This window comes from Lepidochelys olivacea, assembly GCF_965140295.1.
Source record: "Lepidochelys olivacea isolate rLepOli2 genome assembly, chromosome: 5".
NCBI lineage: Eukaryota > Metazoa > Chordata > Testudines > Cheloniidae > Lepidochelys > Lepidochelys olivacea.
Genome location: NC_140415.1, coordinates 27,646,496 through 27,661,978, shown reverse-complemented (window position 1 = coordinate 27,661,978; position 15,483 = coordinate 27,646,496). Strand labels below are relative to the sequence as shown.

Here is a 15,483-nt window from a genome sequence, read left to right as displayed (position 1 = left end):
TCTTTGTTTTGGAAAGAATTCCTTGGTGGTCTCCAATGTTTTGCTGAGGTAGAAATTGCACCTACTGTGAAATTACAGGGTAGTCAGAGGCTAAAAAAGGGATTAGACCTTGATGTGAATAAGAACAGCATTTGTTGTTAACATAGCGAGGATAAAATTACAAAAGCTATCAATCCTCATGATTCAGGGTGTAAGGATAATCATCAGGTGGAGGAGAGAGGCTGGAATTCCCCCTTCAGATAGGGCTGCATAATTAGGGAGTTTTATGGCATTCTCTGAAGCATTCAGCACTGGCTACTGTGGGTGACCAGAGGCCCTGGTACCATCTCTGGATCATTGCTCTGTTCTGAGATAGCAATTATCATGTTCCTAAATGACAGAATGGATGCTGCTATGGGTAAGTGGAATGTGCAGTAATGCAGAAAAAGTGCAAGCCCCTCTGGTTTCTATTCTGAAAGATGTGCAAAATCTCTCCATTATTTTTGGAAGAATTCTATATTTAAAGTTTGAAAAAAAACTCATTGTTACCTTTTCGGCAGTGCTGGCCATCAAAGCCCAAAGGGCAATCGCATTCATAACTGTCCTTTTTGGGCATGCAGTTTCCCCCATTAGCACATGGAGAATTCACACAGGGATGGACAGCGTTCTCTACGTTGACTCCAGAAGTGAAATCCTGCTTCACATCAATCGTCCGGTCATTCAATATAATCTTGGGTTAAAAGAGAAGAGAAAACAATGCAGAAATCTCCAGATTCAGATGCTACCCCTTCAGGAACACATTTTTTGCTTTAATACTCAATATTTAGCATTAGGACTTCCCTGAATGGCTCCAGAGAAAAGCATTGTTTTCAAAACCTGATCTAACATCTATTTATTGTAATCAATGAGTTTTCAGAGCTTAGCCTTCCAAAACATTTAGCTGTTTATCCTGAGGTGGGGGAAATACACTTTCTTTTGTTTTTTCTGGAAACACAAAACAACTTAAGAACCCAATCAGATAAAAGCTGCCTGATATTTACAAGCCTTATGTCTGAATTTTGGTGCATTGTTTTGTAGCTCAGCTGTACACCAGAAATAAAATACTATATGAGCTTTGCTGAAGAAGTCAATTTCATCCTATTGTAGAAGGACATTGTGATGTGTCATTCCATATTTTTATGAAAATATGCTTATGATATGAATATGACATAACTGAGATATACTTTATTCAAGATGGCTCATGTGAGATCTCACTGGAAAGGTTATGATTTACTGAATGTGATTAGCCTATTAGCAGGCATGTATCATTTCTGTATCTGCAATTAGAAATATTGACTATGTAGCTATATTTCAACAATGTTACTTTGGGTGACGCCCCCTGCTAACACTTAAGGTAAAACAATGAAAAATCCCAACAGGGCTGATGGCCCATCAGCAAGAGACAATGGACTGTAAAAGAGCTTAGTCTTCCTGCGAATCTGTGGGTCAGCCGGTGTAGAATGGTTACAGGGGCCCTACAGAGGCAGGTGACCATGTCACCTGATACTGGAACCCATCTTGAATTCTCTACTTTTCCACGAGAAGCTAGAGGGGGGTCAAACTAGGAAACAAAGCACTCCCGCCTTATGCAAATCCTATTTAAGGGTGGGAATTTAGGTAATCCAGGTCGTGAGTTCTCCCTTGCTACCCCACTCCAGATGACTGCTGGAAACAACTAAGACTGAACACGGGGGAAAAGAACTGGACCCAGGCTGGAAGGGCATCTGACCTGTGAAGAAGATTATTAGAACCACATTTAGGGTGAGAACTTGCATGTAACCAGTTTCTTTAGTGTATTAAGCTTAGTTTGCGTGCTCTGTTTTATTTTCTTAGTAATCTGCCTTGTTCTGTCTGCTACCTCCTTAACTACTTAAAATAGACCTGTTATAGTTAATACATTTATTTCTGGTTTACAATATAAACCCGTTTTTGCTATGTCTAACGGGGGGGGGGGGGGGGAGGAGAAGTGTGCACACCTCTCTCCACATTGAGGGAGGGGGCAAATTTCATAGTATATCTTTGGGTCTGTACTCCAAGGGCGGTGGATATCTGAGTACTGAAGCAAGTCCCTTAAGCTGAGTCTTCCCAGAGCTAATCTGCAACTGGATATGGCCCTGCCTGTGCATGTGTTAGAGGACATTTTAAGAGCCTGGCTCAGCAAGACAGGTTAAAGGGGGCCCATGCTGGCAGAACTGGTAGACTCAGTGGAATCTCAGCACATCAGGTGGCTTCCCCAAGGGGTCCTACCCCTCACAGACATATCTTGGAGAACATAACAGGAAATTTATGCAGAGCAGTGTATCTAGCACTGTCTACTGCTAGTATGTTTGCCTGGAGAACTCACAACTAGCAATGGGCAAAAGGTCCAATTTGTTACTTCTTAAAATGTTGGGAGCAGTTCAATTGAAGATATCTGTGAAACTATAGGATTCTTCCAAAACATGTCCACATTTTGAGCTCTCTAAGAAAAAATATTGCATTTTGTACAACCTCATTTAATATATAACCAAGTTATACACAAGGTGCCATATTCTGATCTTGGTTACATCAGTGTAAATATGGCAAAAGTCCATTTACATTAATAGTTTCACAGATTTGAACCCCAAAAGGGACCAGTATTATCATCTGATCTGACCCCTCCATAACACAGGCCACAGAACGTCACCAATAATTTCTGCATCAAGCCCATAATTTTTGTTTGAATTATAGTATACCTTTTAGAAAGATATCCAGTTTTGATTGCAAGTGGTGGAGAATCCACCATCGCTAAGTAAGTTGTTCCAATGGTTAATTATCCTCACTTAAAAATGTGCATCTTATATTTTAGTCTGAATTTGTCTATCTTCCACTTCCACACACTGATCCTCATTATGCCTTTTGCTGCTTCGTTGAAGAGCATCTACTGTCAGAAATCTCTTCCCCATATACATATTTGTAGATTGTGATCAAAATCACCACTTAACCTTCTCTTGGATAATCAAAATAGATTGAATTTCTTAAGTCTCTCACTATAAAACACATTTTCAAAGATTCAGATCATTCTTGTAAGCTCTTTTCTGAATGGCTTTCAATTCTTCAACATCTTGTGTTAGGTGTTGACACCGCTACTGGACACAGTATTCCATTAAGAGTCTCACTTAATGCCATATACAGAAGTAATAAAACCTCCCTACTCCTATTTGATGTTCATCAGCTTATGCATCCAAGAATTTGTGTTTGCCCTCTTAACTGTAGCAGTGCATTGGGAGTTTGTGCTCATGGGCGGACGGTGAACTGGCCATTGGGAAAGCCTAGCTCCCGGCCCCTCCCCTTCTGTCTGAGGCCCCACGCCTCACTCCCCTCTTCTGCCCAGAGCACTCCCATGTGGTCCCGGTTCCCCAGCCCTGGGCCGCCTGAGTGCCCCCAGCCCTGGAGCTCCGAGCAGGCTCCCAACCCCAACCCCAGAGCTCCCCTGGGCAGTATGGCCACAGTGCCCCCAGTCCCGGAGCTCTGTGTGGGCCCCCAACTCCAGTCCCAGAGCACCAGGGGGCACAGTTCCAGCGCCCCGAGCGCCAGGTGGGTGCTGCGGCCCTGGCACCACCTGCCCTGAGTCCTGGCGACACGCTAGTCACCCCAGCCCTAGCCAGCCTGGGCTACGGAAGAGCGGGAACCAGGAAGTAACTGCAGGAAGGGGCTTAGGGGTGGAGCATGGGTGGAGCCACATCAGCCTTCCCAAGTCTATGATACCCACAACCCATGTGCTCAGTCAATTATTTCCCATTACCTTTAAGTCCTTTTCAGTGTCACTGCATTCCAAGATATAGTCCCCTATCTTGTAAGAATGACCCACATTATTTGCCCCTAGATGTCTGGCCTTGCGTTTGGCTCTATGAAAATGCACCTTGTTCTAACAAGCTCATCTTACCAAGTAATCAAAATAGGACTCTATAATGACATGTCCTCGTCATTATTTACCTCTCCATCAATTTTTGTGTCAACTGCAAATTTTGCTAGCAATGATTTTGTATCCTTTTCCATATCAATAAAGATATTGAAGAGTAGTAGCACTAAAAACACCCCTAATGTATGACAAATCTCCATTTACAATAACTTTTTCAGGATCTATCAATTAACCAGTTTTTAATCCATTTACTGTGGGCTTCATTGATTTGTTATTTAATTCTATGGAGTTACTCAGATTTAACTCTAAGGATTCCGGGCTACATTCAGAGTGTGGCTAAGTTATTCTAAAGAACTCTACAGGAAACCAGTGCTGGAATAATTTATATTTTCTTTTGGCCCCTCATTGTGTATATTATACCAATTTAGTCTGCTTACACCTGACTCCATTAAACATCACTTCTGAATTTTGACCACTAACTGAGGAAAGGGTGAGTAGGTTGGTGTCGCTCACGCGCTAAGAGGCCACAAGAAAGGAGGGTAGCAAGAAAAGCAACTAATGGAAAGCTGTAAGAGTGTGTAAGTTACATTACACTACGTTATGTTAGTCTTCACCCTACTTTGACTTGCACTTTCTTCTGGGTCGCTAGCGTGTAAGTTATGCCAACCATTTATCTGTCTATACTTTGTCCATCACTGAGCATTCTTTAGACTCCCCTTATGCTCACTTATTTACATATAGGTGTAAATGAGTCTAAGGAGGTCTAATTTTGACAACTTCACACATCAACTCTGACTTTGACCCAGCATGTCTGTGGTTCACTTATCAGTACAGCATGGAAGGTAAATCGAAAAACAGCAACAACACTTACCAGTAATTTGTCAATAGCATTAGGAAGAACATGGTGTTCTTGATTGTTAAACGTATTTTTAAGAAAGGAGAAATCAACCATCTTGTGAAGGGTTGCTGAGGTCTAGGGTTGAAATCTTGGCCTATCAGGAGTTTTGCCATTAACTTCAGTAGGGCCAGGATTTCACCCTTGATGTCCAAGTGTCAGGGATACAAAGATATGAAGTGAATGCACAGAGTTAGTTTATTTCAAAACATGTACCTTCTGAATACTTCCACTGAAAGCCTTCAGTATCCCAGAGTTCTTCTTCAGGTTATCATAATTAGGGACTCCACCGATAAATATGTCAGTGTTGCACTTAATCTGCGTGAAAGCTCCCTGTCACAAAAGTCAGAATCCATTTTTGTTAGATCAGCTACAACTATGCTTGCATTTTCAGGCTAGCTTGCTTTATATTTTTAGAAGGGAGCCCTGGGTGACACAGGATTTCTGTATGGTATGCAACATAGCCTTACATCTTCATGCTAACGTGGAAGGGACAATGTGGATCCTGTACTAAGTGGCTGGGCCTGATTCTATTTAGAGCTGTCTGGAAAATTTCAGATGTTTTGACAAAAAGTGTGTGTGTGGGGGGGGGGGGGGATTTTAAAATGGTATTTAATTTCTTCTCTTTCCTTTTTTTAGCCAGTTCTAATTCTGATCTCTTGATCACATTTGTGTGAAGTGGGAATAACTCCACTGCAGTCACACTGGTATGATACTGGTAGCAGTGAAATCAGAACCAGTATTGATTTTAACTCTGAACCCTCAGAGTTAAAATCAATACTAAACAGAAAAGAGTCAAACGCTTGCAGTATTTGAAAAAGCAAACCTGTAATACAGGAAACAGATAAAAAGAAGAAATATCATGTGTCTGAACTGGGTGCTGGAAGCTGACACAGTCACTCAGACTACACTGGAGTTCTGGTTAACGTTTTTGTATGAATTGGAAAGACTCTAAAGGTAAGGACATAATAAATATGTAATTCTAGTTCTGCAGGAGTTCTTTGTTGGCAGCTGCAAAGCCAACCGCTCTCTACAGCTGCTGCACAATGCTCAGCTAGAGAGAAAAAACAGAAACCTTGTTCTTCTCCTTTGTTCATTATGGACCAGATTGTTGAAGGAATCTCATATAGGGCTTGACAGCAGATGAACCAGATTACCCATGATTCTTTGTATTCCTATATTTATATATAAAATGCTATGATCCTTTGCGCATGAACCAAAGTGCTTTGTATCTATAATTCTAGAGCTTTGTGTCTATGATTCTAGGGACTTTGGATGTTTGGTTGAACTTTAGAGTGTGACCAAATAAGGGAAAGTATGTAATATTTTTACCCTGACTTGTTGAGAATGTGTCCAAATACCCAGGAAAAGACAACTTGTGATTGATTAATGAGGGATACTTGTTATTACAAATGTCTTCAATATTCCATACAATATGTGACTCACTGAAAGATATTTTTAGCTTATTAGGAATTACTTGTTGCCACAGGTGTTTCCTATAATAAGGATGTAGTTAGAAATGTCTTTAGCTTATTGATAAAATAAGCTAAAATGCCATAAAAAGACAAATAAATTACAGATATATTTAGCTCATTGATTAGGTATGCTGAAATACCATAAAGGGAATGCCTCAGATAAATCAGTTATGGGAAAGGAATTATTTTTTCTCTTGAACAAATATATAAGGAGGAGAGTTTTTGGAAATTAGTTAGGGATAAATCAAGCTGCAGCCACTTCTCCAGTCTCCAACTCAGCTTGGTAACAATAGCCTTTATTTCTGTATTGTGCTGTACAAATTTTTAACTAACAATCTTTAATAAATAAATAATAATTAAGCTGATTATTTAACTAAAGCACAATAGACTGGTAAAAAAAAATTTCCATTGAATCTGTTGAGGGAAAACTGGATTTCCAATTAAATGAAATTTTGCATGAAAAGTGTCTGCTTTCCATATAAAAATGCTAGTTTGCCTGAAAACCTGAAGACTTTTCTGCTGAAAACTTGGGTTTTCAGATTTTCAATGAAAAGTCGAATATTTCTGCATGAAGAAAATAAACAAGCCATTTTTCAACTTGAGTCTCAGTTTATTTGGAGAAAAAGCTTTTCTGACTGTAAATTCTAACTCTTGTGCTTAGAGGTGCTAGTGGTTGAAAAATGCACATGCTGGTGTTTTGTAATAGGTACAACTATGACCGATAAATTGATGAAGAGGAAGAAATGAACCTCATGTATGAAACAAGAAATGTAGGTCAAAGCACAAACACCTGGGTCAAGGCAGAAGAGAGGTGCTCCCAGTTATGTCCTGGGCTCCTCTCCTTCCCAACTCAAAGCTAAAGAAGAGGCTGCCCCATATATGTGCTTCAATAAACTCTTATAGGCGTCAGAGATCAGGGACTGTGGCTTATCTGAAGATCTCATTTTTGTTAATATTTAGATGAGAAGTTAGGTCATTTTATGAACAAATTGCTTTATATATGAGAATATACATTATATGCTTCTTACCTCTGCCATTCCTTCCACTGGCTTTTGTTTATCAACCTGCAAAATACCATTCTTCGCAGTGCGAGACACTCTGAGTTCATGCCACTGGCCCAGAACAACAGGTTCTTCACTCCTGTTTAAACCAAAAACCACAAACATAAAAACCCATAAGAAGTCTATACCTGCATTTTTTTGATACTTTCAAACATTTTTCTTTACCAACTAGCCTTTTGAAGATAATGTCCATGACCCTTCCTTCAACAGAAACAAATTACTGAGTATCTTTACCTATTAGCACTAAATAAAAGAAAGGGGAAAAATATGACTGCACAAAAGCTCGATGTATATGAGGCGCAACAGAAGGCACCATTTCTAAACACTGGCAGTGAAGGAATATGTGTCAGTGTTCCCATATTAAACTAAAAGCATTTTAGTTTTATTTGTAAAAGAAACCACTTTAAGCAACCAGTGCACATTTAACTATCTGAGAGCTAAAATTTCTATTCAATTTCTGCAGTTATTTAGATTTAAATACATGAGGAAAAAGTCTCAGCTATACATCACCCAACTCCAAATGACTGAAGCTGGCGTTACAGAAATTTACCTAAGGCAGAAGTTCCCCAAAGCCTTTGTCTCCTTATGAGACAGAAACATTTTGTGTTTGCTTATCCATTCAATTCAGATAAGCTCTTTTGATGCAGGCTATCCCAGTGATCCTTTTTTTTAAAAAAAATAAATAAACTGAATGTTGTACATTATGGGCTGTAACCAAAATATGATCCTAATTGTGTAATGAGATTCTGAATAAGAACCACAATCTCCAATTGTTATGCCAAGTGACCACCAGTCTCACAGGAAACATTTTAAAACTGTTCAGATAATCTTTATTAACCCAGCACTAATCTGGGACAGAAAAACAGTCTGCAGAGTGGATAGAAACCATGTCCCTGCAGATGTTACAATTAATGAAGTCCTATAGACATTCCCTTTACTTTGAAATGTCATTTTTACTACTTTGGGTTAAAGCAGTTCAAATCCAAATCATATCTCGAAGCCTTTTGTACGCATTTCTGCCAATCTTCTTCTGACACCAAACCCTCCAAAAAGCATCACCAAGCAATGTCATTCATTCTTTGTCCTTTTCTTGTTTAGTGACAATTAGGGTTTAATCACATTGGATAAATCACTAGGTAATAGGTTTTAATGCCTTGGATAAATCAATATGTAATAAAGAAACCAGATGAGTCTGACTACTTAATAAGATGCAATACATATATTCTCTGTCCTTTGCAGAACAAGTTATCATCATGCCAACCCTCCTGCTTTTGTAAACTGTAATTTTAATTAGGGATGGGTGAACCTTGCAGAGCTTGAGATTTTCAGAACTGTAAGTTTATTTTTTGGATTCTCAGGGTTTTCAAAACTAGTACAAGTTTGTCAATCCTTTTTAATACAATTTAAACCCTTTTTTCCTCAAGGATGAGTTGTTTTTTTAAATTGTTTTTCTCGTTATATTGAATCCTTGGCTATGTGCTAGGGATAGACTCACTTCCCCATATTTCTAGGTTCCTGATCCTGCATTAAGATCCAGGAATGTGAATATCTGTGCCCACGTGAAGTCTCATGGGCACAGTGGATCCTGGTAGAGGATAGGCTGTCACAGTGGTAGCCTGTACCTAATCGTCTATTCAATTTTTTTGTCTCCTCCTTTTACAACCTCTATTACTGTGTGCCTGCATTCTGCTTCTTTGCTCACCATGTTGCCTAAGCAAGCACAAAACTCAGTCACGTTCAAGATGAATGTTTAAACTCTCATTATCAAAGTGGCAACGAGCTCATCTATCCTTAATTATAATGGTAACATTCACATCCAGCTCATTTCAGCATGGTGCAATGGCCAAGGTAGTCAGGAGACGTGAGTCATATTCCCAGCTTTGGCACTGACTGTATGTGTGACTTTGGTCAAGTCACCTATGAACTCTGTGAGCCTATTTCACCATCAGCAAAATAGGTATAATGCTGCTTACCTCATCTTTGAGATCTATGGAAGAATAGTGCTATCCAAGACTTAAGTATTGCATGAAGAACTGCCAGCGATTCCTACATGTAGTTTGCCTAACACTTGCCATTATAAAAGATTCTTGAAACCATTTTTTTAGATTCTCTAACACTTGCACACGTGCATTTATGATACAGTCTTTAATTACATGATCACATGCTATATTTTTCACGGGACTTGATTCTTGATCCCCATCCATCAAGGTTGTATAGAGAATCTGTATAATTGAGATACTAATGCTCTCCTACTTTGTGTTGGAGAGATATTCATTGTTTGTGCGGCACTCAGATACTATAATGATGAGTGCTCAAGAAAGTTCCGTGATGAAATGAGTAATTCTATATTTGTTACAGGCTTTGGATGGTGTGCTTACTGAATAAATCATGTTTAACTCATCATTAGTAATCATGTTTATTGAACAGCTGCCTGTTCCCTATGTTCTGTCCATTCTGTGCACTGAATGAGGGAGGAATCCCTTGGAAAAAAAAGTAACAGGTGATCATATAATTAAAGACTATTAAAACTGCATACACACAAGGTAGCAGAACTAAGGTAGCATGGACAACCTAAATTCCTACTTTAAATGCTTCACTTTGTAACCTGCAAACCTTTTAACACAGTTATTTGTATGCTATTACTCTTTGTTAGTACTCTGTATTGTATGAGTGCATAGCTTTGATTGTTTTCAAGTAAGCTTACCATCAGGTTGACCAATTTTCCTTTTTTCAGCAATCAATAACAACTTGTATTTTTCCTCAATCTATTTGAAATCCAAATGTTAGTTTCTTTCTCCCTCTCTGTTTTTTTTAAATGTAAAAAAACGAATTCCACTCTCATATACACATGTACAACTCCTGATGGGAAGTGCATCCATCTATCTGAGTTCGAATTTGGCCCAAAGTGTTTTTAAGCAGTAAAAATGGTATTTGGGGAAAAATCATAATTTCTTTCAATATGTGTCTCTAATATGGATTACATACTGAAGATAGAGACTGCAAGATGTTATTTGAATGTATGTACTCAGGCCCTCCCAGAGTGAAAATCAGTATATTTCATAGCCTCCAGTATGACCATCATTTCTTATGAACACAGGAAACATACAATATATAATGGCCACAGGCAATATACTGTGTTACTCACATCTTTGCATACATTATTGCCACATATTAGGCTATTGTTAAAGATGACTGTAAAATATCTAGTTTCATTATATATTATTCCTTAATTTCTTGTGTTAATATTAGTGAGGCAAGGAGATGAATATTTTTAAAGTATTTTCCCTACATGGATAAGAATAACATCTGCAGTTGCAGGGTAGGATGAAATGATAAATGCTATCAATGCTTATGTCAGCTTCAGACCACCAGAGAAGAAAAAATACCCCTGTGTTATAGTATTGCAGTTAGACACATAGCTTCTGTGCCTTCCCTAGAAGTACCCATCACTGGATTTTGTTGGAGAGTGAATATATAACTACACAAACCAGTAGCCTCTCCAACATAGCTATTCCTTTCCCATATCTTCATTGTGGCATTGTTTGAAAAACGATTACAACTAATATTTACCTGATAATGGCTGTTCCTGAACCACAATCAAACCTGAACTCCACATAGCTGCCCACCATGTTAATAGACAGGAAGTCCTTGCTGTCTGTGTCATAGCTGTACAAGAGGACCCCATTCTCTGAATCTGGACGAAATGTCATCTCAAACTCCATGAAGGAAAGGTAGTTCTGTGGTTCCAAAGGCCAGGATGTTGTAGCAAATGACCTCAACGACTCATTGAACTGAGGTATGGCCAGGATAAATGCTGGAATTCCAGAAAAAACAAGTAGGTCAGCTTGGGCTCTAAGGTAAGAAATTGACTAACTCCCTAACCAATTTCAGATAGCTTTCTTCATTATGCATTTAAATCTACCGTCACACTAGAAGCCCTGCCATTCCTTCTGCAGCTCTCAGGCACACAGGATAAACATGCTACTGAACTTCCTTCCTCAGACAGCCCAACTCTATTGGTCAGGCATAGAGAAACATCAGGAACACAGCCCTGTTTTCTCCCAAGCCCTTAGAATGGGTTTCCCAGCAGGCAGTGTGAAGAAGGAGCGGTCCCCGTGCTCTGAAGTGCACAAGGACTGCAACCGTTCCCCTATCCACACCAAAGGGAGCACGGAGTCTCACCTACTTATCCATGCAAGATGCTCTCTAGCCCATAAAAATAAACAACATAACATGCACACAAGGCATCTAGCACCATTTTATCAGCATATGCCTGTGCTTTTTAGGAGAAGGAACAAATCAGGACTGTTTTCTGACAGTTCAATGACATCCAAACGGATCTTATCCTATTGAGAAAGTGTATTGAACACAGACTAACACTTAAGTCAGAAATAAAACACATCTGGTGTCCTCTCACCTTCTTCACAATGCCGACCTTTAAATCCAAGAGGGCAAAGGCACATGTATGAATCAGCTTGGCTTGCAGTGCAGGTGCCGCTGTTAATACAGGAAGCCTCATCGCAGATTCCACTGCTGCATTCACCTAAACTCAGAGCCAGAATGTCATACCATACCAGTTAATCCAAGAGGATTTAGCGGGCTGCTTGCTTGTTGTTACAAACAAATGCAATTTGCTTTCTCAAGTAAACAGAATTCTCTCTCAGTGTGCAAAGCTACAAAGCAGATTTTAGGGTAAGTGCTTGATTTCAGCATTGATTTTACACTGCATCATAAAGATGCTTTAAAAATGGTAGAAACGAGAACTAACCAAATAACTCACAAGATATTTTTTTACAGTATAACCATTTGCCAGAGGAGTGGGTTTTGCCTACCCTCAGTAGCATCTTTGTTGTTCTCACGAATGTGTATTTCAGAACCTCCTCGTGTCACCCGATTGTTTACATTACAAACATGCTGATTTGTTTAACCTCAATTATCTTAAGTGCTGCTTTGTTCATTCAAAGTTTGGGGACAGTATGGTAAGCACTGAATGTATTAAGCAGCACCATCTAAGCTTATTAACCAGCATGTAGTTGTTAACTGTTCTGTCTGCACTGCAGGGGATCCATATTACCAACATATGGGCTTTCTAATCACCATTTCCACCACGCTGGCATATGATGTCTACAGCACAGAAAGGTGCCCTGAGGTAACAATATCAAAACTGTCATAGAAGGACGGATTTTTTTGTATTTCCTTCTCAGTCAGTGATACATGTGTTTAATAGTCAAAAGTGTATGAAGTACCAGTTAACTCAGATATTTTTCTTTATTTTAAATTGTATTATTGTTTATTTAAATCATTTCCCCCCTAGTCTACAGGAATAAATTGTAAATATTAGTTAACAAGGCCCAGATCAACATGTGCGCTGTGTGTGAGTACATCGCTTATGTTTCTGCAGTGTTTTAAAGGGGTGAAGTCCCACAAAATGGTGACAGACAATAAATTTACACTTGAATACCTTCAGACATACTCCTGGAGGTGGGGTATGTATATTGAGGGAGCTTCAAGTGAGTATTTTCAGGGTGATTGACCTCAGATTACAGGTTGGATCATTCAGACATGAAACATGCACAAGGGTGAGTAGTTTTCAGAGTAGCAGCCGTGTTAGTCTGTATCCGCAAAAAGAACAGGAGTACTTGTGACACCTTAGAGACTAACAAATTTATTAGAGCATAAGTTTTCATGGGCTACAGCCCACTTCATCGGATGCATAGAATGGAACATATAGGAAGACGATATATATATTCACATACAGAGAAGTTGCCATACAAATTGTAAGAGGCTAGTTTCAGAGTAGCAGCCGTGTTAGTCTGTATTCGCAAAAAGAAAAGGAGTACTAGTGGCACCTTAGAGACTTAGTGGCCAATGTACATGGCAGAGGGGCATTGCTGGCACATGATGGCATATATCACATTGGTAGATGTGCAGGTGAATGAGCCCCTGATGGAGTGGCTAAACCAGACAGCCTCTACGCAAAAGAATAAATGGACACAAATCTGACATCAGGAATCATAACATTCAAAAACCAGTAGGAGAACACCTCAACCTCTCTGGCCACTCAGTAAAAGATTTAAGGGTGGTAATTTTGCAACAGAAAAGCTTCAAAAACAGACTCCAATGAAAAACTGCTGAGCTTGAATTAATATGCAAACTAGATACCATTAACTTGGGTTTGAATAGAGACTGGGAGTGGCTGGGTCATTACACATATTGAATCTATTTCCCTATGTTAAGTATCCTCACACTTTCTTGTTAACTGTCTAAATGGGCCATCTTGATTATCACTACAAAAGTTTTTTCTCCTGCTGATAATAGCTCATCTTAACTAATTAGCTTCTTACAGTTTGTATAGCAACTTCCACCTTCTCTGTATATATATCTATATATCTATATCTTCTTACTATAGGTTCCATTGTATGCATCCGATGAAGTGGGCTATAGCCCACGAAAGCTTGTGCTCAAATAAATTTGTTAGTCTCTAAGGTGTCACAAGTACTCCTGTTCTTTTTAAGGGTGAGTAGGAAACAGTCAGAACTGACCAGCAGGGAGTGGTTGTGAGGTGACTGAGCAAAGTTTGGCAAACCTGCTATTGACAAGAGGAACCCTTTTTTTAAAAAGAAAGAGGCGCATCAGGCAGAAATATTTAATCTACTGCACAGGGCACTGTAAAATCTCAGTGGGGTCCTGGCATCACTACAGTTCAAACTCAGAGTTTCATTTCCTATCTTACATTCATTCAGTGTGTAAAGAACAGCAGGGAAAGAACTTCTGTAGAGATTTAACACATGATAAACTTCAATTCAGCCAGTCATTTCAACCAGAGTTGATTAATTTTTTTGTCCTGTTACATGAACAAGAAGACCACTATGCTATACAACCTGGAATATAACCTTTGGATCACAAAGTCACAGAAGTTAGAGATGGAAAAATATCTATTAGGTCATTTGGTCCCTCTCCCTGACAGTGCAGAATTGTTCCTTATTGTACATTTATAAGTGTTTCATCAAGCCTAGTCTTTAATGTACCAAGTGGTGGCCTGATTACATTATTCATAGCACAAAGCATGAGGTACCCAACCAGAGGACTACAGGTTAAAGACAGAACCCATGCGGACACATCTTCTCCTCAGGGACAGGATGAATTCCACTTCCAGGTGAAGAGAGACAATTACCCTAAAAAATGCCTCCCCTGCCAGCCAGCTGTGTGAGCAGCTGTTCTTGCAATGCTAATTATTCCCCTTCCTCTCTCACAAACAGCTGTCAACCATGGTAAAGTGGGGGCTGGATAGGAGTAGGGATCCTGCGGTACTGTTTTTCATCTGAATATAATCCACGGTTGTGGGTTTAAACAACATTTGCACACACAGAGCACCTATACTTTGAGGCTCTCACCCCACTTATCACTAATAATCACAGCAGCACTATGATGAAGTGAATAGTACAAGGCCTATTTTATAAATGGGGAAACTGAGACAACCAGTGAATGGCAAAGTCACAGATGGAACCCAGAAGTCATGGGTTCCAGTATGATTCTCTAACTGCTAGATTCTACTTTTTTCCCTTAATCATAAGGCTATGAGTTTTCTAATAGACTATGAAGTCATCTGCAAATATATATGATGTAGCAGTGTAGCGCTTCCAGAGTGTTCACTCTCAAGGCTTGTCTACGCTTACTGCACTGGGGGTTAGGACAATACAATTGTTTCACTCAGGGGTCTGGATTTTCCACACCCTTGAGCAACATACTTATACTGACATCAGTTTGTAGTGCGGACCAAGGCTCAGTGATCTGTGCACCTGGATGCAGGTGTTTTTCAGACGAACATATTTCTGAGATGGGATGAAATCCTGGACCCAGTGAAATCAATGGTAAAGCTCGCATTGATTTCAAAATGTTTCACCCAAAGGATTCCACCCAGGGGGAATTCCAAATTACATGTCAGCTCTCTATGAGTTTGTGACCTCGGGGAAACCGCTAGTAAAACATCAGGCTTTATGAAGGCCTGCTGTGCCTCTGGGTAATTCTCCCATGCAGACAGTGAGCAGAGTCTGCATTGCCTCCCTCCTACATGAGACTGTCCCAAACAGCATACGCACTGCTTCCTTCCCCTCATGGCTTCCACTGGGGCAGGAGAACATTGAAACTGTGACT

General features: G+C 39.7%; 1 protein-coding gene across 3 annotated transcripts in view; it reads right to left on the bottom strand.

Moving 5' to 3' along the window:
* The window catches only part of EGFLAM (EGF like, fibronectin type III and laminin G domains), a 128,107-nt gene that overhangs the window by 19,470 nt on the left and 93,154 nt on the right, over window positions 1-15,483 (bottom strand). For all 3 annotated transcript variants that reach the window (XM_084628576.1, XM_084628577.1, XM_084628578.1), the window contains 5 exons: window positions 11,747-11,872; window positions 10,900-11,143; window positions 7,297-7,408; window positions 5,010-5,126; window positions 529-709 (listed from right to left, as the gene is read on the bottom strand). In XM_084628576.1, coding sequence (XP_084484702.1) covers window positions 529-709; window positions 5,010-5,126; window positions 7,297-7,408; window positions 10,900-11,143; window positions 11,747-11,872 — 780 coding nt within the window. The remainder of the gene's footprint in view (window positions 1-528; window positions 710-5,009; window positions 5,127-7,296; window positions 7,409-10,899; window positions 11,144-11,746; window positions 11,873-15,483) is intronic.